This window comes from Phascolarctos cinereus, unplaced genomic scaffold (genome assembly GCF_003287225.1).
Source record: "Phascolarctos cinereus isolate Bilbo 61053 unplaced genomic scaffold, phaCin_HiC Scaffold_726;HRSCAF=1367, whole genome shotgun sequence".
In the NCBI taxonomy this organism is placed as follows: Eukaryota; Metazoa; Chordata; class Mammalia; order Diprotodontia; family Phascolarctidae; genus Phascolarctos; species Phascolarctos cinereus.
This window is the reverse complement of record NW_027556098.1, coordinates 380,024,355-380,050,925: the sequence shown is the minus strand read 5'-3', so window position 1 is coordinate 380,050,925 and position 26,571 is coordinate 380,024,355. Positions and strand designations below refer to the sequence as shown.

General features: G+C 43.3%; 1 protein-coding gene and 1 pseudogene across 1 annotated transcript; one reads left to right on the top strand and one right to left on the bottom strand.

The window, feature by feature from the left end:
- Nucleotides 1-355: 355 nt before the first annotated feature.
- CDA (cytidine deaminase) lies at nt 356-26,571 on the top strand. The gene is given in 5 exon segments (XM_020973163.2): nt 356-457; nt 460-694; nt 10,328-10,439; nt 16,560-16,617; nt 24,303-26,571. Coding segments are annotated over 5 exon segments (606 nt in total). The 5' UTR covers nt 356-370; the 3' UTR covers nt 24,417-26,571.
- Nucleotides 20,576-20,975, bottom strand: LOC110198724 (small nuclear ribonucleoprotein G pseudogene; annotated as a pseudogene).

The window sequence follows — 26,571 nt, the reverse complement described above, 5'->3', positions numbered from 1 at the left end:
CAAAACTAGCAATAATATTTTTTAAATGTTTGTGAAATGGAGTTGGCTCCTTCTGTGTTTCAGAGTAGGAGATGTTGGTATTCTTCCAACTTTCCCCCTCCTCCTCTCATCTGGATGTCAGCAGATTCCCGACCCAGAGCACAAGGAAGAGAGGGGAACCTGGAGCCCACGGACCTGGGCTCAGAAGGGTAGTTCCCCTTTGGGGCCTGGGAGCACATAGTGAGTGTCCCCTTGCCCCCACTCCCCAGCCTATGGCTGGGAACTCCAACTTCTACCAGAACACACCCGTCGGACGTTACTCCTACTCTGCAAAGGCTTCTCCAGAGAGCAGAGGGCACACCCAAAAGGGGGAGGGGTTAGGGGTGGAGTCATGGCTCCACGCCCTGGCTCCAGTTGGTGGCTCCAGCCAACGTTTTGGTGCCTAGCTTCCGACCCCAGCCCGCTGCTGCTGCTGCTGCTGCTGCCTGCTCTCTGCCTACTGCTGACCTGAGAGAAGAGCTCCTCAGGGGCAAAGCCATGGCTCAAGCACCCGTTGTTCTGGCCCCGTGCCCAAGCGCCCTCGGGCCTTTAGATCCAGCTCAGATTGAGCAGCTCATTCGCAAGAGCCAAGAAGCCAAGGAGTTTGCCTACTGTCCCTACAGTAACTTCCCAGTGGGGGCAGCTCTCCTGACTCTGGACGGGAAGATTTTTTCAGGTAAGCCCGAAGTTCACTCCTCCCCCCATCCCCTGTCCTTAGGTACAGAAAAAGGCAACTAGAGAGCTAGACTTGGAGGGATGGAAACCTGTATTCAAATCCTGCCTTAAGACACGGAGCAAATAATTTCTCTGGGCCTCAGTTTTCTCATCTGTAAAATTAGAGGCTGGATGGCCTCTGAGATCTCTCCTAGCTTTAAATTTATAATTCTGTGAGCATTGCCTCCTCCAGGAGATGCTCCTGGTAACTTTTAAATCTTAGAAGACCAATTAAAATCAGCTTGTAAATAAAACTGCATTTCAATAGAACGCCTTTATGTTGTTAAAATATTAAATCATGGATTGAAAAATCAGCATTTTACTCTTTGAGGGTATGGTCTCACAGTCTTGGCATAGAGCATTCCAAAAGGCCTTTTTTTTTTTAAGCTTAAAAGTATTTTTTTTCCAATTGCATGTAAAGATAGTTTTCAACATTCACTTTTATAAGATTCCAAATTTTTTTTCTCCCTCCTTTCTCTTCCTCCTCCCCAAGACAGCATGCAATCCGATATAGGATATATATATATATATATATATATATATATATATATATATATATATATGTATATATATATATATATATACACACACACACACACACACACACACACAATTATATTAAACATATTTCCACATTAGTTGTGTTGTGAAAAAAGAATTGGAAACAAAAGGGAAAAACCACAGGAAAGAAAAAGAGAGAGAGAAAATAGTATGGTATCTGCATTCAGACTCTATAATTCTTTCTCTGGATGTAGATAGCATTTTCCATCATGAGCCTTTTGGAATTGTCTTCAATCAGTTGAGAAGAGCTACTTCTATCAAAGCTGGTCATCACACAGTATTGCTGTCACTGTGTACAAAGTCCTCTTGGTTCTGCTCACTTTACTCAGCATCAGCTCATATAAGTCTGTCCAGGTTTTTCTGAAATCCCCCTGTTCATCATTTCTTATAGCACAATAGTATTCCATTGCCTTCATATACCACAGCTTGTTCAGCCAGTCCCTAATTGATGGACATTTCAATTTCCAATTCTTTACCACCACAAAAAGCTGATATAAGCATTTGTGTACATCTGGGTCCTTTCCCCTTTTTTATGATCTCTTTGGGATACAGACCTAATAGTGGCATTGCTGGATCAAAGGATATGGACAGTTTTATAGCCCTTCCAAAGGGCCTTGAACCACCACTGTCCATCATCACCAAGGCAAAGTTGCCCCTCTCCCCTAAGTAGGGATGGCCAGTTTTTCTTGGTGTCTGGCTAGGGAGGAGTGGGCTTCATCCCAGGATCCAGGTATGTCATCCAGTGGGAGTTGAGGGTAGTAGAGGGAGGAAAGAGAAAGAATTTTGTGCTCATTTGAAAGACTGAAGATACTGGAGGGAGAACAAGTCCTCTTGGTGATTAGGATGGGATGAGACCTTTGAGGTGAAGACTCAGCATTTACCACTAGAAGGAACCTTAGACACCCTTTCTATTCCAATCAATTCATCTTACAGATGAGATGACTGAGGCCCAGAGAAAAGGAGTGACTTGCATAAGGGTTCCCAGGTAGTAAGCAGCAAAGCTATGATTTGAATCCAAGCCCTCTGACTCAACATCCAGATCTATTAACATTGTACCATGTGGTAAATTGCCATGTAAGGTGAAGAGGCAAATAGAGCCTAGCAGAGAAAACATGGCCTCATAGAAAGCAAACTAGTCCTGTAATCCACTGAACCCTGGTCTTAAATTCCACCTCTGTTACTTTCTAGTTGTGTGGGCCAGTCACTTCCTCTGTGCCTCAGTTTCCTTGTCTGCAAAATGGGGTTTGCAATGCTTCTAATTAAAAAAAAATCCAAAATTTTTGTGATCACAGACTTGCTTCAGGTCACACAGGTAGTAAGCATCAGAGGTAAGATTTGAACCCAGGACCTCTGACTCCAGAGCAGTGTTCTTTTTTTTTTTGAGGCAATTGGGGTTAAGAGGCTTGCCCAGAGTCACACAGCTAGTGTCAAGTGTTTGGTCTGAGGCCAGATTTGCAGTGTTCTTTTCACTGCACCATGCTGAATTCCCTGGCAAGGGAGATGGTGCATGCCAAATGCCCTATATAAATGTCAGTTGTTATTAATATCATCCAGAGCTTATATGACCTCATGGCCCCAGTGAGCACAGTTCTGAGAATTCCTCCATGATGGCCTCCATTGTTTGAGACCCTGAAGAGAAGCTGTGTACCCCTGTTAACCTGAGATCAGCAGGGATGCTGATGGGAGCCACACCATTGTGTTGTGGCTGGGTCATAACAACCATTTTCTCTATAACTCCTGTACTCTGACCCTCAAACATATGGGCCACACACCCAAGTAATTAATAACTACAATTAAATCCTCATTAGATTATACCTCATTGTATAGCATCTCTCTCCCAGGATTGTTGTGAGGATCAAATGATATAATGTTTATAAAATGCTTAGCACAGTGCCTGGCACATAGTAGGTGCTTAAGATGAGATAATAGTTGTAAAATGCATAGCACAGAGCCTGGCAAGTTCATTATCTCATCTGAGCCTCTCATTGACCCTGAGAGGGAAGTGCTATTATTCTGTTTTATTTTATTTATTCTGTTTGACAGAAGAGGAACCTGAAGATCACAGGCAGTAGGACTTGCCCATGGTCACAAAGCTGGCAAGTATGTGAGGCAGGATTCCATCAGTCAGTCAGTCTGCCAGTCAATATTAAGCACTTCCTGTGAGTCAGGCACTATGCAAAGCTCTGAGGATACAAAGAAAGTAGGAAATATGGTTCCTGAGACAAGGTGATAGGATTATGGATTGAGAGCTGGAAGTGACTCAGAGGTTATGTAGTGCAACAGTCTCATTTTATAGATAAAGTAACTAAAGCTAGGAAGCTAAAATGATTTGATAGAGGTAACACAGATAGTAAGTATCAGAAAAAGGACCTTATATTCCTACAGGAGAAACATGTAAATAACTAGGTGCATCCAAGATAGTGAAAGTATGTGAGAGGTAGTCTCAGATTCAAATTCAGGTCTTCCTGGCTTCAAGGTCAGTGTTATCCTTTATGCCACCTTTGTGCTCATCTAGTACTCAGAGGGAACTCAGAGGTTGCCTCATCCATCCCCTTCACTTTGTTTATTTGTTTGGTGAGGCAATTGGGGTCACACAGCTAGTGAGTGTTATGTGTCTGAGGCTGTATTTGAACTCAGGTCCTCCTAACTTGAGGGCTGATGCTCTACCCAATGTGCCACCTAGCTGCTCCCCCTCCCTTCACTTTACAGATGAAGAAACTGAGGTTTAGGGAGATGAAGTGACCTGCCCGGTATCACACAGTTAGTATCTGAGGGGGAATTCAAACCCAGGTCTCCCTGAAGTCCAATGCTGTAAACACTATGCCACACTGTCCTTCAGAGGAGATGCAGGTTTGAGTGCCTCTGGCCAAGTCGCTTCATCTTCCTGATCCTCAGTTTCCTACCAGTAGAATGAGATTCATCCTGCTGGTCATATACCTCCCTTCTAAGGTAGTTATGGATCAAGTGCTGTCCTTCATCAAATGTAAGGAACTCTGGGAAGTGGGCGCCATTGTTGCCCCAGCAAAAGAAAGAAGTGCATCAGGGGCATAAAACAGCAAGATAATTCAGGGTGTGGGATGGTCTTTTGGGAGAAGATTCCTGCCTCCCCCCAAAAAAAATCTGAGAAGAAATATGTAAGAAATAAAAAATGGCTCTTGCACTCAAGTAGCTTACAGTTGAGGAGAAGGCACAAATCGCTGTGATCAGAGTCCCAGGGCTGTCTCCAAACAAAACTCCCTAGATGGCGCTGGTTAGAACTTTGGGACACTGACACCCAAGAGATTAGGATTTCTTCAATCCTAACTTTCAGTGCATAGCCTTGTCCCTTTCACTTATTTCCAGGGATTGCAAGCATAGCACACGCTTAGTCAGCCATGTAGGATGGTGGGGTTGGGTTGGGGAGGGAAAGGGATTGCCTTTAATGGACCATCGGGGAGCATTTACTTGTCTGTATCTTACCACTGGACCCAGATGGCACCAGAGGAGAGAGTGAGGCTGGTGACTCTGCACAGCCCTATCTCACTTAAATCCAATTCACTTGCAATTCATGACATCACCTTTCTGATGTCAGGGTACTCTTCAAGAATGAAGGACAAACAACAATAATTTGGCTAGCTTATGGGGGACAAACTTGCAGCTGTGTGACCTTGAAAAAGTTACTTAAGCTTCCTGGGCCTCAGTTTCCTTCTCTGTAAAATGCTTGTTGATTATTTGTGTATACAAGTTAGCTGTCCAGATAGAATATTAGCTTCTTGAGGGAAAAGGTTTTATTTGTCCTTTTGTATTCCCAACCCTAGTAACATTTTATTGCTTTGGGGTTTTTTTTCTTTTCACCAGAATAGAGATTTCATTGCAGGGCAGATTTTTTTTATTGCCCACTACTATCAGTAAAACACTTGAGTCATGCCAGGAACACGTGTGTATTTCCTTATTTATAAATGATGTACAGATAATATTGTTTCAAAATATACATTATAAAATTTATACAAAATAGACATTTTAAAAAGGATGAGGAAAAGCATGAATTTTGGGTTTATATAGTTTCTCATATATGTAATATAGTGTGTGTGTGTGTGTGTGTGTGTGTGTGTTGTTCAGTCATTTTTTCAGTTGTGTCCACATTTGGTGTTTTCTTGGCAAAGACACTTGGGTAGTTTGACATTTCCTTCCCCAACTCATTTAATGAAGAAAACTGAAGGTTAAGTGACTTGCCCAAAGTCACACAGCTAGTAAGTGCCTGAGGTTACATTTAAACTCAAGTCTTACTGACTACAGGCCTAGTCCTCTATGTACTGCACCACTTAGCTGGCTGCATATAAATATGTGTGTGTGTGTGTGTGTGTGTGTGTGTACACACATATATGTACATATGCACACATGTATATAAAATATAGTATAGTTATAGTATTTGACCAGGAGGTAACAGGGAGCCACTGGAGTTCATTGAGCAGGGGGGTGACCTGGTCAGATCTGCACGTTAGGGAGATCACTTTGTTGGCTGAGTGGAGGATGAATTGGAATGGGGAGAAACTTGAGGCAGGCAGACCAGTTAGAAGGTTTATATGAGTAAGAGGTGATGAAAATCTGAACTAAGGTGGTGGCCGTGTCCATGGAGAGATGTTGTATGGGTAGAATTGACAAGACTAAACAAAAGATTGGTTCTGTGAGGTTCTGTGAGAGATGAGTTGAGGGCAGCCCCAAGGCTTTGAGCCTGAGTGACTGGGAGAAGTGTGGTGCCCATCAAGAGAAATAGAGAAGCTTGGAAAAGATCCAGAAAAGCTGATCAGACCCCATCTATGCCTGCCCCCCCAGACTCCCATGGTCCCACACAAATGGAAGGGGGAGCAGGAGGGGAGGGGAGTCTTCCTCATCAGCCATTGGTCTACAGCTGAGAGCCTGTCCTCAGCCTACTCCAGCCAGGAGGTAGAATAGGGGAGGGAGGGGATGTACTGAGAAGGGGGAGGTTAATGTTCTCCAGGGCACCTCGGACAGCTCCGCATGCTCTAGGTGATGGACAGTGGTTAGGTCAGAACTGCGCTGAGGGGCAGATACTCTACTCAGAAAGTGAGAGACAAGTGTGAAAATTTGTAGCTTTGAAGGGGGAAAGGTGTTGGGGAATGAGGACGATATGATTTTGTTGGCGCCAAACACCTCTAATCCCCTCTTAGTTTTTGCAGAGAAGATGGGGCCTTCCATTCTGTAGCAGAACACACCTCTTAACCTGCGTCTCTAAATCACTCATTGTGTCCCTGCCTGCTCTCCAGGGCATGAACACTGAGCTCAGGCACCCCTTGGTCAACTGTGGCTCTTCATTAAAAGCAGCTTCCTTACAGCCAGCCTTTACCTTTGATAACTTTGGACCTTCAGAGAAAAGGCTTATCATAGATCTCACATCAGCTGAAAAGGAATGGTAGCCCAAGTGTTGTTTAGTTGTATCTGACTCTTTGTGACTCCATTTCAGGTTTTCTTGGCAAAGATACTGGAGTGGTTTGCCATTTTCTTCTCCAAGAAAGAACTGAAGATGAGGAACTGAGGCAAACAAGGTTAAGTGACATGCCCAGGGTCACACAGCTAGTAAGTGCCAGAGCCTGGATTTGAACTCATGAAGATGAATCTTCCTGTCTCCAAACCCAGTGCTCTATGCAGAGTGAAAAAAAGACTTGAGGAGCAAAAAGACTTGTATTCTCCCTCCCCCCAAGCAATTGCCATTACCTAGCTGTATGACCTTGGGCAACAAACTTCCCTCTGGGCCTCAGTTTCCTCACCTGTAAAATAAGAGGATTATTGTTTTCTAGGATTCCATATGTAAAATAAGAGGATTGAGTTAGGTGCTCTAAAATTTCCTCCCTGCTCTAATATTCCATGTTCTGACATTCTGTGTCCTAAAAGATTCTGTCTATCCATTTTTAAAGCTTGATACTGAGCCAAAGACTTGGTTCTCCTAATTTTCACAAGTGACAGATTAGTCAAAGTAGACCAGCCTGGGGAAGTAGGACAGATAGGAGTGGGGTGCAAGGCAGTTGTTGGCAATAGCAAAGAATCAAAGGAGCATTCTGCTTAAAATTTTAAAAAAGACTACCTACTACCGTCCAGGTTCCTATTTGTCAAGACAACATATTAATTCTATAAATAATGATAATGCTAGCTCCCATTGTATGGTCCTTTACTGTTCCCAAAGCACTTTCCTAATAACATCCTTATGAGGTGCATAGTGCCAGGATTATTGTCCCCATTTTACAGAAGAGGAAACTGAGGCTCCCAGGATCACAAAGCTAATTAAACAGCCAAGCTGGAACTGAAACCCAGGGTTTCTGATTGCCAACCCAGGGAGGACTCTTTCCACCTCAATCTGCTGCCTCCAGATGTTCGAGTTTCAGTAAAAACTAGAGTGACACTAAGTATTTGGGGAGGATTCTGGGATTAGCTTTTTATAGAATACTGGTGTCCCAATGTCAGCTGGTCTAGGCTGAGTCGTAGCAGGGCTTAACTTGTGGTGCAGAAGGGTGTTTTTCATTTACTTCCTTCCCTTTGTGCAACCTTCCCCATCTGTAGGGAACTTTCTGTGTTTTGCAAGCCGTCCTGTTCCTTGTATGTTCTTGGAGCAATCCGTCAAAATGATGGTGTAATGATGAAACTATTTAAATATTATACTGTGGTTAGGAACTGCCCCAGTTTACTTATCCCTGTTTCTGCTGGGCCTAGCAGAGGGCTTTGCATAGAGTAAGTGAATGCTTATTAAAAGTTTAAGGAAGGAAGATAGCCAGCCTAAAATCTCTTATTTAAGGGGGGGAAACATTAATAAGAGGTCACTTCCTGTACACTTAACTTGAAACAAGAACACACTTAAGAAGCATTTTATTAAGCTCCTACTATGCGCCAGGCACTAGGGACACAAAGGCAAAAGTGAGACAAATCCTCACCCTCTGGGACCTTAACATTCCACTAAGACCAACTAAATATATATGTTTACAACTTCATGGAGTAGTGTTTGACAGGCCAGCTGTGGAATCAAGAAAACCCGGGTTTGAGTCCTGTCTCTGATATGCAAAAGTTATGTGATTGTTGGCAAGATAGTCAATTTCTCAGGGCTCCCAGTCAGCACTCACAAATTGTAAGATATCATAGGAGAGTTGTTGACATGTATCAGGGATGGAGTTTTCCACATGGGAAGTTCCCTACACCCTTGAAATCAGAAATTTGGACCCTCTCTACTCTACCTTCCCCATCCCCCACAAAATGAAAACTCAGAAAAACAACTCAATACATTCCTCCCAAAATAAAACAACTCAAGAAGACATTCAAAATAAAATTACACAAGAGCACAGTTCCATAGACAATGTCTTTTAACATATTGTCTTTTACCTATCGCTGTAGTCCCACAATGCATGGACATAGTAGGTGCTTAACACATTTTTATTGACAGACTAACAACTTGTTGGTTGTCCCCTCTGTGTCCTATTTTAAATTCTGTTTAACCACTCATCTCTGTATTGAGATTGATACAGTGCCTGCAATAAATACTTAATGAATGATAATGTCAGCTAGCATTCATATAGCACCTTAAAGTTTGCAAAGTTATGCATGTTATCTCATTTCATCCTCTCAAACAATCCTGGGAGGTAGATGCTGTTATTATCCCTATTTTACAGATGAAGAAACTGAGGCAAGCAGAAGTTAAGTGACATACTCAGAGTAACATAGCTAGTAAGTGATGTCAGATATGAACTCAAGTCTTCTTGACTTTATGCCTAATGCTCTATCCGCTGCCCCACCTAGCTGCCCTCTAATGAATAGTTGCTGACAGAATGACAGATAGTGCAGGTCAATGTACACATTTTGTGTATATAATTATCTCTTCACATACACTTAAGCATCTACTCTGTGTACAACACTGGGTTCAGTCAAGGAGACCACTGCCTAGTAAAGGGATCACAAAATCGTGGATTTAGGGCACCTTGGAGGTCATTGAGTCCAACCCCCTGCTTTTACAAATGAAAGAACAAAGGCTAGGGAAGTCCAGGGTCAAATAAGTAGTAAGTGGCAGGATTCATACTTAGGTTTTCCTATTGCAAATCCACCTGTCTTCCTACTACGTTATTCTTCCTTTCCAAGATACCATCCCAGGCAAATATTATACATCACATTGCATGTGAGGGCTTTAGAGACATGCACACCAAGTTCTCTAGGATGTCTGATCTGAGGAGCAGAGAAGGCTCTCTGGAGGAGCTGGCATTTGAGTGGGGCTTTAAGAGACGGGCAAGAATTCAACCAATGAAGAGAAAGAAGATATTTAAGGCATAGGGAATGGCGAGTCCAAGAGGCCACCCACTTTGGGTAGGCTCAAACCCAGCAGTGCCCTGCACCTGGAAATAGCTTCATCCTCTGACCACATAGCTCTTTATGCATTGTCTTCCCCCCACTACATTATAAGCTCCTTGAACACAGGAGGGATATTCTCCAATGTTATCACCGTCCCCCTCCATAAATTTGTATCGATTTTTTGCTTTACTTCCTTGGAGGTTTTGTTTCTTCCCTAAACAGTGGTGGTCCAGCCTTTCCTTGAAGACCTTCAATGACTTAAAAGAACTCTAATTCACCCACCCCATCTCCAGGCAGGCCATCCCATTTCTGGAGAGCTCCACTCCTTAGGAAGGCTTTCCTTACATCTCCAGCTGAAATCTGCCCCACCCCACCCCCCATTGTTCCTGACTGCCCTGTGGGGCCAAGCAGAGCGAGGCTAACCCCACAGTCCCATGACCCTGCTTCAGGTATCTGGAGAAAGCTATCACATATCCCCTATGTCTTGGTTTCTCCAGGTTAATCATCTTCAAATCCCTTGAACCTTTCTTTTTATGACATGATTTCTAGTCCCCTCAATATCCTGGCCCCCCTCTCTTGGTTTAACTCCAGGCTAATCCTTGTTGCCAAACCTGGGTGCTTTTGTATAGACCTAGAGAATCACCTTTCTGACTTGGGGGCTTTGTGAGATCTCTCCTGATCCAGCTATTTGGTCAATTGTATTCTCTATCCTCAGGATGCAACGTAGAAAATGCTTCCTACCCAGTAGGCACCTGTGCAGAACGCACTGCCATTCACAAGGCCATCTCAGAAGGATACAAAGAGTTCCGGGCCATTGCTGTTACCACGTGAGTGTCCAAGACTAATTCATGAAATGATAGGTAGGCAGCTAAAACTGGAAAGGACCTTGGAACGTAGAATGCCAGTGCTAGGAAGGGGCCTTACGATGCAGGCTGTTAAAACAGAATGATATATAGCTGGGAAAGGGCCTTAGAACACAGAATGTCATATACAATAAATTATTCTTATTTCTTCATTAGAGGAGACCTGACAAGACCCCAGTGATAATCTAAGCCACCATTACTAACAAGGACAAAGCGTAGACCGGTAGAAGTGAGAGGCCATATGGCATAGTAAGGAAACAAAGGAATGGATGCAGAGTCAGAAGACCTTGGTTTGAATCCCCACTCTGCTACTCGTTTAATTTTGGGCAGATCACTCAGGCTCCTTGGCTTCAGTTTCCCCATCTGTAAAAATAACAACAAACAATACAAGGAAAGGATTTAATTAAGTGAGGATTCAATGAGGATGGGGTCAGTATAATCAGGAAATGACTTTGATGTTTAAAAATACAAAAGGCACCAATTTTTTTTTTAATAAGGGAGAGGGAGAGGGAGCAAGTAAGGAAGGGAGGGAGGGAGGAGGGTAAAAGAAAGAGGAAGAGAAGGAAGGAAGGGAAAGAGGAAGAGGGAGAAAAGGAGAGAAGGAAGGGAGCAGAAGGAAAGGAGGGGAAAAGAAAGGAAGGGAGAAAGGAAAAGAAGGAAGGAGGAAGGCAGGGAGGGAAGAGTCATTCACTGGGAGTGAGGAGATGGGTTCTTGTCCTTGCTCTGCTACCAAGTAGCTATGTGACCTTAAACACGTCACTTCTCTGATCCTCGTTTTCCGTATCTGCAAAATAGAGATGGACAGGATGGTCTTTGAAGCCCCTTCCAAGCTTCCAAAAGACCAGGAATCTACATGTTTTTAAAGGAAAAAAATTTTCTTTCTTGAAAAGATTCCATAAGCCATGCTGGCCTTCTTCCACCCCCCATCATCGGCCCCCAACACCAGCAAATCCAGATCCAGGGAATCTTTTCCAGCAGATCCTGACCATCCGCAGCTACTTGAGAGAGTGGCTGGTGGGCATCTGGGTGTCCTGCTTCCCTCTCTGCTCTGGACACTTTTCCTAGGCCATACTGCTGTTTGTCTGCAGGTCCAGTGTAATTCAGGCCAGAGCAAATAATGACTTGCCAGGGACATTTTGTCCCAGCAAGCTGGAATCAGGATGCAAATTACATTTTGCAGAAGGTAGGAGAGTAGAGTAAAAAAAAATTTACAATTTCAGAACCAAATCCAAGAAATTAATCATATTTGGGAAAGTAAGTCCAGAGCCATGGAAAGAATAATGGTGTGACAGACTGAGTTGTTTACATCTCCCCCTCCCCTCCACCCACCCCTCCCCTCCCCATGGATGTTTGCTCCAGGTTATTATTGACATTCAAGAATGAGGTCCTAGCAATGATTAGCAAATCTGCCTTATTGAAACAAAGCCCACACACATCTCCAGGATCCAGCCATGCTGCTTATTATGTGCATTCAGGTGGCCCCTGCTTTCTAGAGCCAGAATTCAGCTCGATTGCTCTAATCATTTATTCCATTTTGACTTGCACATACAGCTAAGGGAATACACAATGCCCTCCTCCTTATTAGCATGCGCCTCTTTGGAATTTTGTGGAGCAGGGCACTGAAAGAAGTCTTGGCTTCAGAGTTGGAAAGCCTGCGTTCAAGATCTAGCGCTGCCACTTATTAGCAAGATGACTTTGCATTTTCCCCTGTATAAAGGGCTTCCAGTGAGGAAAGTCCCTCTACCAATGCAGATCACCACTTGCCCTGTATTGATAATTCAACCCAGTTGCCTGGGTTGCGGAGAGGAGTCTTGAGAGGTTAAGCAATAAGATTATAAATTTAGAGATTATAAAATCTAGCCCACTCATTTTACAGATAAGGAAACTGAGGCTGAAAGTGGTTAAGTGATTTGGTGAGGATCACAGAGCAGCCAAGTATCTGAGGTAGGATTTGAACTCAAGTCTTCCTGACTCCAAGCTCAGCATTCTTCATCTACCTTGCCATTTAGTAACCTACCCAGGGTCACACAGCCAGTTTTTGTCAGAGACAGGTCTTAAACTCAGGTCATCCTGACCCTGAAATCTCTATCCCCTCTGCCTTGATGCCTCTAATGCTACTGTCGTTCAGTCATTTCGGTCACGTCTCACTCTCTATGACCCCGTTTGGGGTTTTCTTGTCAAGGATACTGGAGCGGTTTGCCATTTCCTTCTCCAGCTCTTTTTACAGATGAGGAAGCTGAGACAAACAGGGTGAAGTGACTTGCCCAGGGTCACACAGCCAGTGTCAGAAGCCAGATTTGAACTCAGGAAGATGAGGCTCCCTGACTTCAGGCCCAGCGCTCTTACTCATTGTGCCACATAGCTATCCCAATGCCTCTCAAGACCTAGCAACATAAGCTGTCAAACAATATGCATTTATTAAGTGCCTACTATGTGGCAAGCACTTAAAATTAAAGAGTTCCTGCCCTTAAGGAGCTTAGATTCTGTGAGGGGAGACAGCAAGCACATACATCAGTATATGCAAGGTAATTGCAAGGGAAATTTTGGAGGAGCCTAAAGCAAGTCACTTCCTCTCTTTGACCCTCAGTTTTCCAGAAACACCATCCTATGCACAGACAGATAAATCAGTTTAACAATTCCGTGCACAGGCACCCCTAGTCTTTGAATTTTGCATACATACATGCATGCATATATGTATGTATCCATGCATGCATGTATGTGTATATATATATATATATATATATATATATATATATATATATGTACACACACACACACACACACAATGGCCTTTGGTTTCCCATGCCAAGAAATTTGTAGGTGTATATGCTCTTAAAATTTTATAAATGTGAGCGGTCTCAATAAGCTAATTCATTAAGAATATTCCTGTGCTAGTCAATCATCATTTTGTAGGAAATCACTAATAATAATAACGATGATAGTTTTACATTTACATAGCACCTTACTATGTGCCAGTCACTATGATAAGCACTTTACAATTATTATTTCATTTGAACTTCACAACAACCCTGGGAGGTAGTTGCTATTATTATCCCTATTTTATACATGAAGAGACAGTTTAAGTCGCTTGCCCGGGGGTCACACACCTAATAAGTATCTGTGGCTGGATTTGAACTCAGGTCTTCCTGACCCAAGGCCCAGTGTTCTATCCGTCATGTCTCCTCGCTTCTGTGCTAGGGTAAAAAGACAGTGAGACAGTCCTTGTCCTCAGGAAGCTTACATTCTATCGAGAGAAGCATGTATACAAAATAAATATGATGTAATTTTGGGAGAAAGGGCACTGAGAAGTTGTGGGGAGGGGATTAGGAAAGATTTCATGTGGAAACTAGCTTGAGTTATCTTGAAGGAAACTAGGGATTCCAAGAGGCAGAAATAATAAGAAAGGAGTTTATTCCAGGTGTGGTGGATAGCCAGTGCAAAGTCATGGAGATGGAAGATGGAATGTATGAGGAAGACAATAAAGTTTATTTGGCTGCATCATAAAGATCAGGAAGAGAAGTAATGTATGAAAAGCCTGGGAAGCGGGAAAGGGCTGGGTTATAAAAGGCTTTACAAGACAGAAGTTTATATTTGATCCTGGAGGTGACAGGGAGCTACTGGATTTTATTGAGTAGAGGAGAGGGATAGGCAGATATGTACTTAAGAAAAAAATCACTTAACATCTGTGTGGGGGATGGAGTGGAGAGGAGAGAGACTTGAGGCAGGGAGGCCAATTAGGAGGTTATTCTAATAGTTCAGACAAAACAAAAGGTGATGAAGTTATGAACTAGGGTGGTTGCCACATGAGTAGAGACCTTGCCTCTCTGGTTCATTCATATCATTATTAGAAAGTAGATCTGCAAGTTCATAGAATGTGAAAGGACGTTAGAAGAGCCCAAGACACCACTTATTCTAATCTGCAACTCCAGAATTGCCCCTACATCACTATAACAGCCCTTTGACATTTTCAGAATGCCTTATCCTCACTGGAAGAATACATTAATGCTGTGAGATGAATATTATACTTATCATTGTTCCCCTTTTATAGATGAGAAAACTGGAGCTCAGAGAGGTGAAGTGACTGGCCCAAGGCCACACAGATAGTAAATGTAGAATGTGGGATTAGAACTCAGATTGATGGGCCCAGATTTCTCATTGATATGCCATATCACTTTCAAAAGATACCTGACAAGTGGGCATCCAGACTTTGCTTGCTGACTTCCAGAAAGGGACAACTCACCACCTCCCAAGCATCCTATTGCACTTTGGACAGTTCTGATTGTTAGCAAGTTTTTCCTGACATCAAGCCTAGGTTTGCCTCTTTATTGGTTTGCCCACCATCTTCATCACTTGCTTGTGATTCATGAATTATCTAGCAGAGTGACTCACTTCCTTCTAAAAGAGTTTGGAAGTTATGACAAACTGGGTTATGTCCCATAATCTCATCCTTTAGAGACCTCAATTCCATCTCTTGACATCTTTCCTCTTCTTCAAAGTCCATCTCCCCTTGAAGTCACTCTCCCCTCCACCCCAAGAAGCCTTCCCTCTCAGCCTCAACTGGATTTAATCTCTCCTTAGGAGTAGTGGTTAGAAATTGCAAAGAGACATGTTTAAGTTTGACATCAAGATGCACTTGCTGACAATCAGAGATGATCCAAAGTAGCCAGGGAGGTCATCCTAACCAGGGCCTTCAAGCAGTGGCTTTTCTGACCACTTGTCAAGGAAGCTATAGAGAGTTTCTGCTCAGGTAGAGTCTGGCCTCAATGCCTTCTGAGGCCCCTTCTAGCCCTGAGATGCTGCAATTCTGCCTTCACAGCATTCTGTACTCTGCTTACATATGTATCACCATCCATTTTGTATTATTAGTTATTTGTGCCCGTATCTAATCTCCCGGGTGAGAGGCAGGCAGCTTATTAGAGTGGAAATCATACTGGTTTTGGAGTTAAAGGGCCTGGGTTCAAAGCCTGGCCTTGCCACTTCCTCCCTTTGTGACTTGGAACAAGTTATTTAACCTCTCTAAGCCCCAGATTCCTCATCTGTAAAGAGGGGGTTGGATTAAATGACTTCTGATCTCCCTTCCAGCTCTATACCTAGAATCCTATGGTTCAATTATACACTCTGCGAAGGCAAGGATGTCTTGCTTAATTTTTGTAACTCCTGGGCTGATCATAGAATAGAGGTTTAATTAACATTTGTTTATTTGATTCAACTAAATTCAGCAAGCAAGTCTCTTACCAGTGGTCCCTGGCTACTATGTTCCATGTGTGTTTTCCTTTTTCCATTGGTAGTGTGGGAATCTGAAGAGGATATATTCGTACATGCGTTTGGGAAGATTTCCCTTTGTTTATCTTGAGGTGCTATTTAATTGAATGGCTTTTGTCTGATCATTTAAAAAGCAAACATTTTATTAAGCACCTACTACGTACAAGACACTATGCTTGATGCTAGGAATACCACCCTCACCCCCTCAAAAAAGGAAATCATCTCTGCTGTTGCTTATACTCTAATGGGAGAGAGGGAGATACATGCCCATAAGTAGATCCAAAGTATATAATAGCTAACATTTATATAACGCTTATAATGTACCAGATACCGTGCTAACTGCTTTACAAATATTGTCTCATTTGACCTTCACAACAACCCTGAGAGGTAGGGGCTATTATTATCCCCATTTTACAGATGAGGAAACAGGTTAAGTGACTTGACCAGGGTCACACAGCTAGTAAGTGTCTGATCCTAATTTGAACTCAGATCTTCCTGACTACAGACCTGGTGTGCTATCCTCTGTGCCACCCAGCTGTCTCATGTACAAAAGTACTAATTACTGGCACTAAGGCCTTGTGGAGAAGGTGGTACATGAATTGTCCTTTAATTTTAGCTCAGGTCTCTGGTGGAAAGGGGAGAATGTCAAAGAAAGAACATTCTAAGCATTGAGGACCCCTTGTACAAAGGCATGAAGTTAAAAGATAGAATGACACGTGGGTAGCAGCACCTAGGCCAGTTTGTCTGGTTCAATGAACCATTAGTGAGTTGTGTCAATTAATTAATTAATTAGGTGATGGATTCTGTGCTTTGCTTTCCCAGTAATGTGAAAGATGACTTTGTCGCACCATGTGGAGCCTGTAGACAAGTGATGAGAGAGGTGAGTTTCACCTGTTCTTGAATCTTCCAGACTCTATGAACAGTAGCTCCTCTGCCTTCCAATTTGACAAGTTCAGTTCAATTCAGCAAACATTTATTGAGGATACACTATGGGCCAGGTGCTATTGCTAAACACTGGGGAGAGAAACACAAAGTACAACAGTCCTTGCCCTCAAGGAGCTTAGATTCCTGAAGCTTCTATTCTCCCCCATGGAGTCATGGCAGCTCAGAGTCACTAGCTATATAACATACCTGCTGTCTTTTTTTTTTAAATTTCATTTATTTATTTATTTTGGCTAGGCAATGGGGTCAAGTGACTTGCCCAGGGTCACACAGCTAGTAAGTGTTATGTGTCTGAGGCCGGATTTGAACTCAGGTCCTCCTGAATCCAGGGCCGGTGCTCTATCCACTGCGCCACCTAGCTGCCCCCCGACTCTCTTACTTAGGTAGCAGCAGCCTAGAAAGCCAGAGCTGAGAGCAAGGCATGAGGAAAAGTAATTATAATAACAGCAGCTGCTACTTTTATTAAAGCCTGGCACCATCTGGCACCATCCAACCTTCCCAGGTGTTCCCCATGCACCCTACATATGCTGTTCCCCAATGTGGCATTCTGTCTACTACCTTCATCTCTTCCATTGCACAGCCTGCCCCTATGCTTGGCAAGCACTCCCTCCTTACTTCCACTTTTTAGAAGCCTTGGGTTCATTCAAGGTTCAGCTCAGGTGCCTTCTCCTACAAGGAGCCCTTCCTGATCTTCCTCATTGTTACTGCCCCCCCCTTGAAATTATCTGGTATTTATCTAATTCACCTAATAATTAGCTTATCTGAGGCTCCAATAACCCTGTAATGTAGATACTATGTGTATTATTATCTTCATTTTGTAGACAAGAAAACTAAGGCTCAGAAAGTTTATGTTCCAGTCACACAATTATTGAATGTCAGAAGCAGGATTTGAGTTCATACCTCTCTTCAAGTCTAAATGAGGCAAGAAAGAAATACAATTAATGAGAAGTCCTCTCAGCTATGGGCAGGAGGAGAAAGGGAAATGGGGAAATAATGTTGAGTTGCCATGCAGTGGCTTCTGGAGAATAGCATGGTACTGTAGAAAAAGTCATGCAGTAATGGAGTCAGAGGACCTGAGTCCAATACTTTTGACCTGTGTGACCTTGGACAGGTCACTTAAACAACCATGGCCTCAGCTTTATCATCTGAATAGAGCACCCCCATCTGAGGCTTACTTCCCCAACTCACATTTATGGTTTGGGGCTCTGAGAGGGTTAGTTGATTCAGAATCTTAGGGCTGGTAGGATAACCATGACAGATTAGGTTTCTAGCCCTCTAACTCATGACTCCCTGCTGGTTTCCTTCCAATTGACATCAATCAGCTAAACTGTAATGAACTTTTAGAAAAGAGTATTTACCATGATAATACAGTAAGAACAGTTTGCCTAAAACATTTCCCCCCAAAGTCTGTTACTCATCCACAAATACCCACAGAACCCAGGGGAAAAGTAGGTTTAAACTCAAGGCGTGATACTATTAAGGCATACATCTTCCCTACACACACAGCAAGGTGGAAAACTCACAACTGCTGGTTATTGGAAGTTCTTTCATGAGTTTGTATCTAGTATTCTGTGGGTCAAGGGGTAATGCTTGAAACTACATCTTCCCTTGGATGGCTGCCTTTCTGCATCTATCTGTGTCCGTGTTTGTCCATACTTGTCCTGGGTGCGTGCCTCTCTGCTCCCAGAGGGATGCATCGTCAGAGGCAGCCATGTGTTCATGGCTGATGTGACCATGTGGGAGACTAGACAGCTTAGCTTCCCCTTTGACTCCTTCAGGACATCAGTCGTATGGATTGTCACCTCCAAGAGAGGAGGTGCAAGAACAAAGGTGCAGACTGGCCTCTCCTTTCTCGGGTGCCCATCTGTATGCCTTTGAGATGTCTCTCAGTTGGCAGCTATATGCCTGACCGCCGATTGGTCTCTTCTCTCCAGTGACATGGTAAAAGGAGAAGGGCATGGAAGAGAAACAGACAGAGAAAGAAACCTGTATCAAGAGTGATTCTCTCTTAGGGGCCTGAACCTGGAGTCCTTCACTGCTGGTCCACTGCTTGACCAGCCTATTTTTACACAAAGAAGCATGACGTGGTCTTCTCAACCAATCACAAGATGTTTCCTGTGTGGTGTTATCTGCCTTTCACGCAATGATCAAAAATCCCATGAAACTTTCAAACGACTTAAGGATTTGTCCACACGTTGTGATGAGGTTGTAGAGAAATTCTTCAATACCTAGCTTATTCTGTTGATTAGTTGATTCAATTAAGGTGTCTGTAACTTCAATAACTGAATTAATTGAGATGGAAGTAGAATCTCCATCTACACATGTAAATGATCTCTAAGGTCGCTTCCAGCTCTAAATGTATAGTCCTGTCACCTTTGTCCCTTAGGGTTTGGAAGCTAATTTTTAAAAAATTAGCCGTGGCAATCAAAATGCTTAATAGCATCTTAGTCAGTGTCCATGGAAGTCTACTGTCCAGAAGAAGGGAGGTGACAGTTCTACTGTCCACTACCCTGGCCAGACCCTATCTCGAGCACTGTGTTCAGGTCTGAGCACTACATTTTAGAAAGGGCACAGATAAACTGGATCAAATCCAGGGAAGGACAACCAGAATGGGGAAAGGACTCAACCATGTCCTGTGAGGATTGTTTGAAAGGTAGCTTGAAAAAGAGAAGAAGGTTTTGGGGCACGCAATCCCTATTTTCAAACTTGTGACATATAGTCAAGAAGAAGAGGAGTTCTGCTTTCCACAGATGATAGGACAGGAAGCAGTAAGTAGAGGTTGTCAGAGATGGATTTAGGGAGAAAATTCCTCATATTCAGAGCTGTGCAGAAATGGAATGACCTGGGTATGACCTGAAAGATTGCAGGTTACCCATCCCTAGAGATCTTCTAGGGGCAGCTAGGTGGCAATGGATAGAGTACCAGCCCTGGAGTCAAGAGGACCTGAGTTCAAATGTGGCCTCACACACTAGCTGTGTGACTCTGGGCAAATCACTTAACCCCAACTGCCTCCAAAAAAGAAAAGAAAGAGGGAAAAAGAGATCTTCAGACAGAGACAAGATGCTCACTTATCAGGAATGTTGTCTCAAGCTGAGGAACTCTTTTACCTTGGACAGAAAGAATTGGAGGTAGAGGAGGAGATGGCGTCAGCACAGGCTCAGAGGACAAATCTATCAAAGGAGCAGTCACATCCAGAAAGGAGTGGCCCTCACATATTCTCCCCTCCTCCCCACCCCCACTGGGAGTTGAAGGGTCCCAGGGAAGGGACACTATGGTGAGGGGATCCTGGAATGGGGTCAAGCAAGGGGCAAGGCTGGCAGTAGACAGAGAGGCATGAGGACAGTGGTCTTTCATACCTGGAAGGCATGGACCCCAAAACTAATCCCTCCAATGCTAACACCCTGGAGCAAAACCCTGCTCATGATCCCTCCCCATTTTCAGCTCTGTGTTCAGGTCAGGGTTGTTCTCAATGCCTTCTGAGGTTTCTTCTAGCACTTAGATTCTGTGATTCAAAAACCTTCAACACATGCAAACAAGATAAAGTGAACAGAATCCACCTGCTAGTTCTGTGAAGCAAAACCTTGGCATTTACTATGTCTTTGCAATTGAAAATAAACAATTTACACCTTGATGCCATTACCCCTTTTATTTTATTTTTTTTTCTGTCCAGTGTCTATTTTACCTGTATTAATGTAAATAGACTACAAAAGCCAAAATGGCCATAGTATTAATATTCTAAATAGTTTCATGGGTTTCAGTTTAACAGTGCTTTTAAATTTAAAGGAACTCTCTGATTATCTTTAACTTGTAGCATCAAACAAAACTGAAGAATTAAAGAAAAGGCATCGTTACTACGTGGTTTTGCTTTCAGGAGTACCCAAGAGAAAGAAAACATCTAAACATCTTACAAAAAGTTTATTTTCAAAAAGTTAAACAAAAAATATACAATGACTAATTTTATGTATCAAAAGAAAAAAAAAGAGGCTCTTGGAAATGAAAAGGATAAGTAGAGACCCAGGGCATCATCCATGCTTCATTCCTTATACTCGTTACAAGGCTTCTAACATAATGATACTGTTTCCTCAGATTACCACCATTCCAATATTGTTCTGTTGCCCACCTGGTGCCATCTCTACCCATTCATCAATCACAAGATTCATAAATGGATCAAACCCCCACAATATTCCTTGGACGTGCCTCCCACCATTTAATTTCAATGATAGCTTCTTGTCCATAAATTTTTTTAGCTCGGGCAGGTGCACTTTGCTCATTTTGTTTCAGTTGTGGCCTTTCACCTCCTCCCTGTGCAATCCTCGCGTTACCCCTTTTAAAGAGGAAGAAACTGAGACATAACAATGTCATGAGCTTGAGGTCATCATAGAAGCAGGTGCTATGAGCACTCCGAGTCCCCAGTGCTATTTATTCCAATTACTCTCTGTGTCCTCCAAACCCATTAGTTGCTGGCATAGGAGAAAGGTTCAGATGAATAAGCTTCAGGGAAAAAATACCACATTGGGAAAAAAAATAATTCAGATGTAAAACAAAGCCAGGGACTTGACATCTAAATCTTGGCTCTGGCTGGGTTTGGGCTTGGCCCTGGCTCTGGCTAGGCTTGGGTTTGGCCTTGGCTCTGGCCCTAGGGCACACAGCCTGCAAAGTGGAAAAATTCCCTTCCTGAAAGCAATTCATAAAAGCCCAGATGAGACATTTGGTCTGACAAGAATTCCATGATTTGGAGAGCAGCGTGTATGAAATGCTTACTGCAGATTGGAAATATATGTGCCCCTCTGTTGGTCCACAGGAGAGATGTGAACACTTGCCCTGAGATGCTACCAGGCAATTTAGGAGAAGAGAAATCTAGCATGAGAGAAAGCCCTCATTCTTTTTTAATGCCATGAGCTTAAGGTCACTTCCAGCTCTGACGTTCTGTGTCCTAAGGTCCCTTTTGGCCTTAATGTTCTGTGTTCCGAAGCCCCTTTCAGCTCAAATATCCTATGTTTTCATTCTAGCATCTAATGAGTATGATGGCTCCTCTTTGCCCCTGAAATTTTGTTCTCTGATTTGAATGAATCTGAGCGCTGAGATCAGAACAGCTGACATCTGTACATCAGTTCAGCTGACACTGAGATCAGGTCAGCCGAAACAAAGGAAAATCAGCATTTCCAGGAGGGGGTGGGGCTTACCGGGGTCCAAAAGCACAGTGGCTTCCTAAAGAAGATGTCCACATGGATGACTTCAGCTTTCTTATGGCTTCCTCACTTGCTGGGCCTGTAAGTGGGGAGGGCCACGTAGAGCTTGGGGGCAAAAAGAAATGTGCATACAGTATTAGTAATACTAATCATAGTGGTCATTTATCTAGCACACTAAGGTTTGCAAAGCACTTTGCATTTTTTTTTAAATTGAATTTGACACAAATTAAATCCTGAGATACAGTTTCTGGGTAATTAATAATCGATTTATTAATTAGGCTAGCCAGCAAGCAAGAAACTGATGGTCAGTGGTTTCTCTCTGTAACCAAAGACCTCAAGGGAGACCTTAAAATGCCTTAAATACCTTCTGAAAGGGGATTCTCCTGACAAGTGAAAAATCAACTTTGATTGGTGGACATTTAGAGGATGTGGATGAGGATCTCCGGCTCCCTCTGCTGAGAACGTGACTTGATCCTGAGCCTCGGCCAGCCGCAGCAGTCTGGGCTGGGGAATCCGTCTTCATCCAGGCCTCTCTGGCTGCCTTTCTCCTTCCTCAGCTGGTTCACTCTAATCTCTAATGGAGGGGACCAAGAACAGAGGTTCCTTCCCTCAGGGTAAGAGCTCTCCCAGAATGGATTTTATTTATAGACAGAAATTAGGTCTCCTAATTGGGTGGGGTCCCACCCCAAATTGACAGGCGTGTTCTTTGAGAGCCACACCCTGCAGAGACTGACTGACCTTCACAGGAGTTGGACCTTTATATTACAAAAAATAGAAGGGAAAAAAGGTGGATCACAATAATTAGTTATTAATGCAACAGTATAATATTAATTCTCAAATTTCATCTTATTAGAACCAGCCTAGTCTGTTAAGAGGGGCAGCTAGGTGGCGCCATAGTGGATAGGATGCCAGGTATGGAGTCAGGAAGGCTCATATTCCCGAGTTCAAATCTGGCCTCAGACACTTAATAGCTGTAGGACTCTGGCCAAGTCACTTCATCCTGTTTACCTCAGTTCTTCATCTGTAAAATGAGCTGGAGAAGGAAATAGCAAACTCCAATATCTTTGCCAAGAAAATCTTATCCGAGTCATGATAAGATTGTGAGACAGCACAGGGCCAATTAGAGAGGTTTAATGACCACTTGATGGGTATGCAGTGAAAGGGAGTCTTGTTCAGTCATGGATCATCTGTAAAATGGGTTGGACTAGATGACCTTGGAAGCCCCTTCCAACTCCAAGATTGTGACCACAGCTGTGACTGCTATGAGATATTGGAGGGCATTGTTCTGGGGTCACCCAGATGCATGTTGGAAGTCCATTACATTTTTAATGTTCTCACTAACTGCTTCTGGGACTACATTAGTATAAACTTCCCACATACAGCCCCATTCCTCTGGAAGAGGTGAATCCTATAACCTGCTATGGTAACCTGGAGAGCTTAGCAGAGCCACCAAAGTGAGGGAAGATAGTCATAGGATCATAGATTCAGAGCTAGAAGGGACCGTAAGACCATCTAGTCCAGGCCCTTCATTTTACAGCTAAGGAAACTGAGACCCAAAAAGCTGACATCAAAGATCACATAGCTAGTAAGTAGCAGAACCAGGATTTAACTTTAAATCCCAGGCTCTTTCCCCTATACCACTCGAGGGAAATGCTCCCTGAGTAATTGTGCCACCCCCCCATTCCTCCAATCAGAATCAGCATTTAGCTAGCTTATTTAAGGATGATGGAGGGTGGTTACTTCTGCCTGTTCTGTAGAGAAGAAAGGAACTCACCTACATCAGTCTTTGTCAGAACAGCTGTGCAGAGAGCCTAGAGTTTTCCCTTTCATAGGTATTCTGTGCATCTGTTCACTCTGTCAGTGTGCTGACCTGTTTGGAAGGGAATAGGAGGTGATGGAGGGCATAAGGGTGGAATTGTAGGGTATCTGTGTCTGCTGACCCCCAGGTCATACAATTATAGAGGCCATTGAGTCTAAACAGTTCACTTTATAGATGAAGCAACTGAGACATATGGGGCAGCTAGGTGGCACAGTCGATAGAGCACCGGCCCTGGATTCAGGAGGACCTGAGTTCAAATACGGCCTCAGACACATAACACTTACTAGCTGTGTGACCCTGGACAAGTTACTTAACCCTGATTGCCTCATCAAAAAAAAAAAAAACAAGAAAAGAAACTGAGACATAGTCAAGGATCACACAGCTAATGTCAGAGGTGGGGTACGTACTATGGCTCTGCATGGAACCCACTACCAATGTCGACTAAGTGAGAGGTTGAGTATGTGTGTGATCAGACACTCTATCCTATTACTCTAGGATCAGGTAAGCCCTTAATATTCCCCACCCTTTGGGTGAGGAGTAATCCCAAGGGATCAGATGTCATTTGTCTAAAACCTGTAGCAAGTGTTCATTTTCATTCTTCTGAATCTTTTTTAGTTTGGAAAACATTGGTATGTCTACTTAACAAAAGCAGATGGTACGTATCAAGTCAAGATGGTCCATGAACTACTGCCTGGATCGTTTGGACCGGAGGACCTGCAAAAGAACTAGTGAACCATGATGATGGAACTGTCCAACTGAGAGCCTTTTCAACCACCTGGGAGAAGATTCACTCTCAGTACTGTACAGTAGGATCATCCCCAGAGCATTCTTGATAGGAATCAACCCCAGTGCTTACAGGGTCCTAAGCATTGGCTGCTTCCGCATTTCCTGTTCAGTCTAGGGACCTCTTTGCCATTTATATTTGAAGTGCCTTGAACGTGCTATATAGTGATAATGGAAAGAACACCAGCCTGGGAGTCAAGAGACCTGTGTTGTATTCCCAGCTCTGCCTCTAACTTCTTGTGTGACTTTACAGTAGTCATTCGGCCTCTCTAGGCCTTTTTCCTTTTCTGTCAAATCAGAATGTTGGCCTAAATCAGGGGGTTTTAAACTTGTATATGTCCTGGACCCCTTGTATGTGTTAAGGTCCATCCTTTGTGTTACGGCTCAGCTCTAACATTCTATGTTCTCCAGTTTCTACTGTTCTCGGACCCTCCCTAGAAACTGTAGCCTTCATTGAAACCAGGTGCCAATCAGAAATCCAAGATCTTTCTCCCTGTCTCCACCTTCCATTGTGGATGGGGTTATGAAGTAATACAAAAGAATTATCCAGTTACTATATTAATTCTGCTTAGCTGGAACCAAAATAATCGCCCTTTGGTGGCCAACCTTCTGATGACTTTAGTTGGAACTATGGGGGCCAAAGTCACTGTGTATTCATGGCTTGAGTCCAGCTTCCTCTCTGGATGCTGTACCTCATATTCAATGAGGACCATCCCACTCACACCAAAGCCAAAACTAGAAGAAGGTGTGGCTCCTCCCCAATTGTCACTCAAACAACCCAAGATGTCACACAACAACATACAGCTCTGACACTTAGGTGACAAATGTCAGAGCTGTATGTCCTTTTTGGGTTGGGGTGTGTGTGTGTTATAATTTGCATTGTCTTACACTGGTCCCATCCAAGGCCAAGCTTGAGAGGAAGATGGTCCTCCATGGTCCTAGTAACAGTGCTACTGTGCTGACCTATCACTGCCTCAGTTTATCCTCTGGTTATCTTGACCTATCCTCTGCTGATTCTGCATTGTAGGGGGTTTTTTATGTCCATCTTCTTCCTGTAGCATCTGGCTAATTTCATGTACCAGCCCCAAGGACCAAGGACTACCTAACTTTTTCATCTGTCATTTCTTTTCCTGAATCCTTGGTATAATATACTTAGAGTGTTACATTCATAAAGTTAATGAATTACTGTAAATATCAGAGCGGCCTCCACCAGCCTCTGCTCATAACAGCCCATACCCAGTTTAACCACTTGGTCACCATAATACTCCCCCTCTCTTAACAAATCCAACAGAATAGAGATAATCAACAAGTAAGACAAGCCAGCAAGCCTTTATTAAGTGCCTACTATGTGCCAGGCACTGTGCTAAGGGCTGAGGATATAAAGAAAGACAAAAAACAATCCCTGCCTTCAAGGAGCTTCCAGTCTAAGGAAGGGGAGACAACATAGAATTATATACAATCAAGATAAGATGGGATAAATAGCTGGTAGTCTCAGTCTCATGGAGGACTAGGGTAGGGACCTGTGATTTCATTGCTATAGTGAACATTCAGATAAGGAAATTCCTTCTACCAAGGTAGGTCAGCCCTTTCTCTGCAACTTTATAGTGTCAGAGAGTAGTTGGGGCATTGAGGGGTTAAGGGATTTGCTCAGGCTTCCACCACCAGTATGTGTCAGAGACAAGCCTTAAATTCAGATCATCCTGGCTTCAAGGCTAGATCCCTATCAACTACACAGCTACATAGACTGTACACAAGAAACATAGTACATGGTCTTGAGTCCCGAACTGGTCATCAATTATTGGCCTGCATCACCTCCCAATGTAATATTTCACCTGTTTTTGAGAAGCAGTCAGAGTTAAGTGACTCATAGGGTCACACAGTTAAGTGCCTGAGGCTGGATTTGAACTCAAGGCCTCCTGACTCCAGTGCTGGTACTCTATTCACTGCTTCTTCTAGCTGCCCTCCTGCCAACTTCATATACTTTAGAGGAAGGGATGGGAGAGAGGGAGAAAAATTTGGAGCTCAGTATTTTGTAAAAATGAGTGTTAAAAATTTTCTTTACCTATAACTGGAAAAATAAAATACTATTTTAAAACAAAAA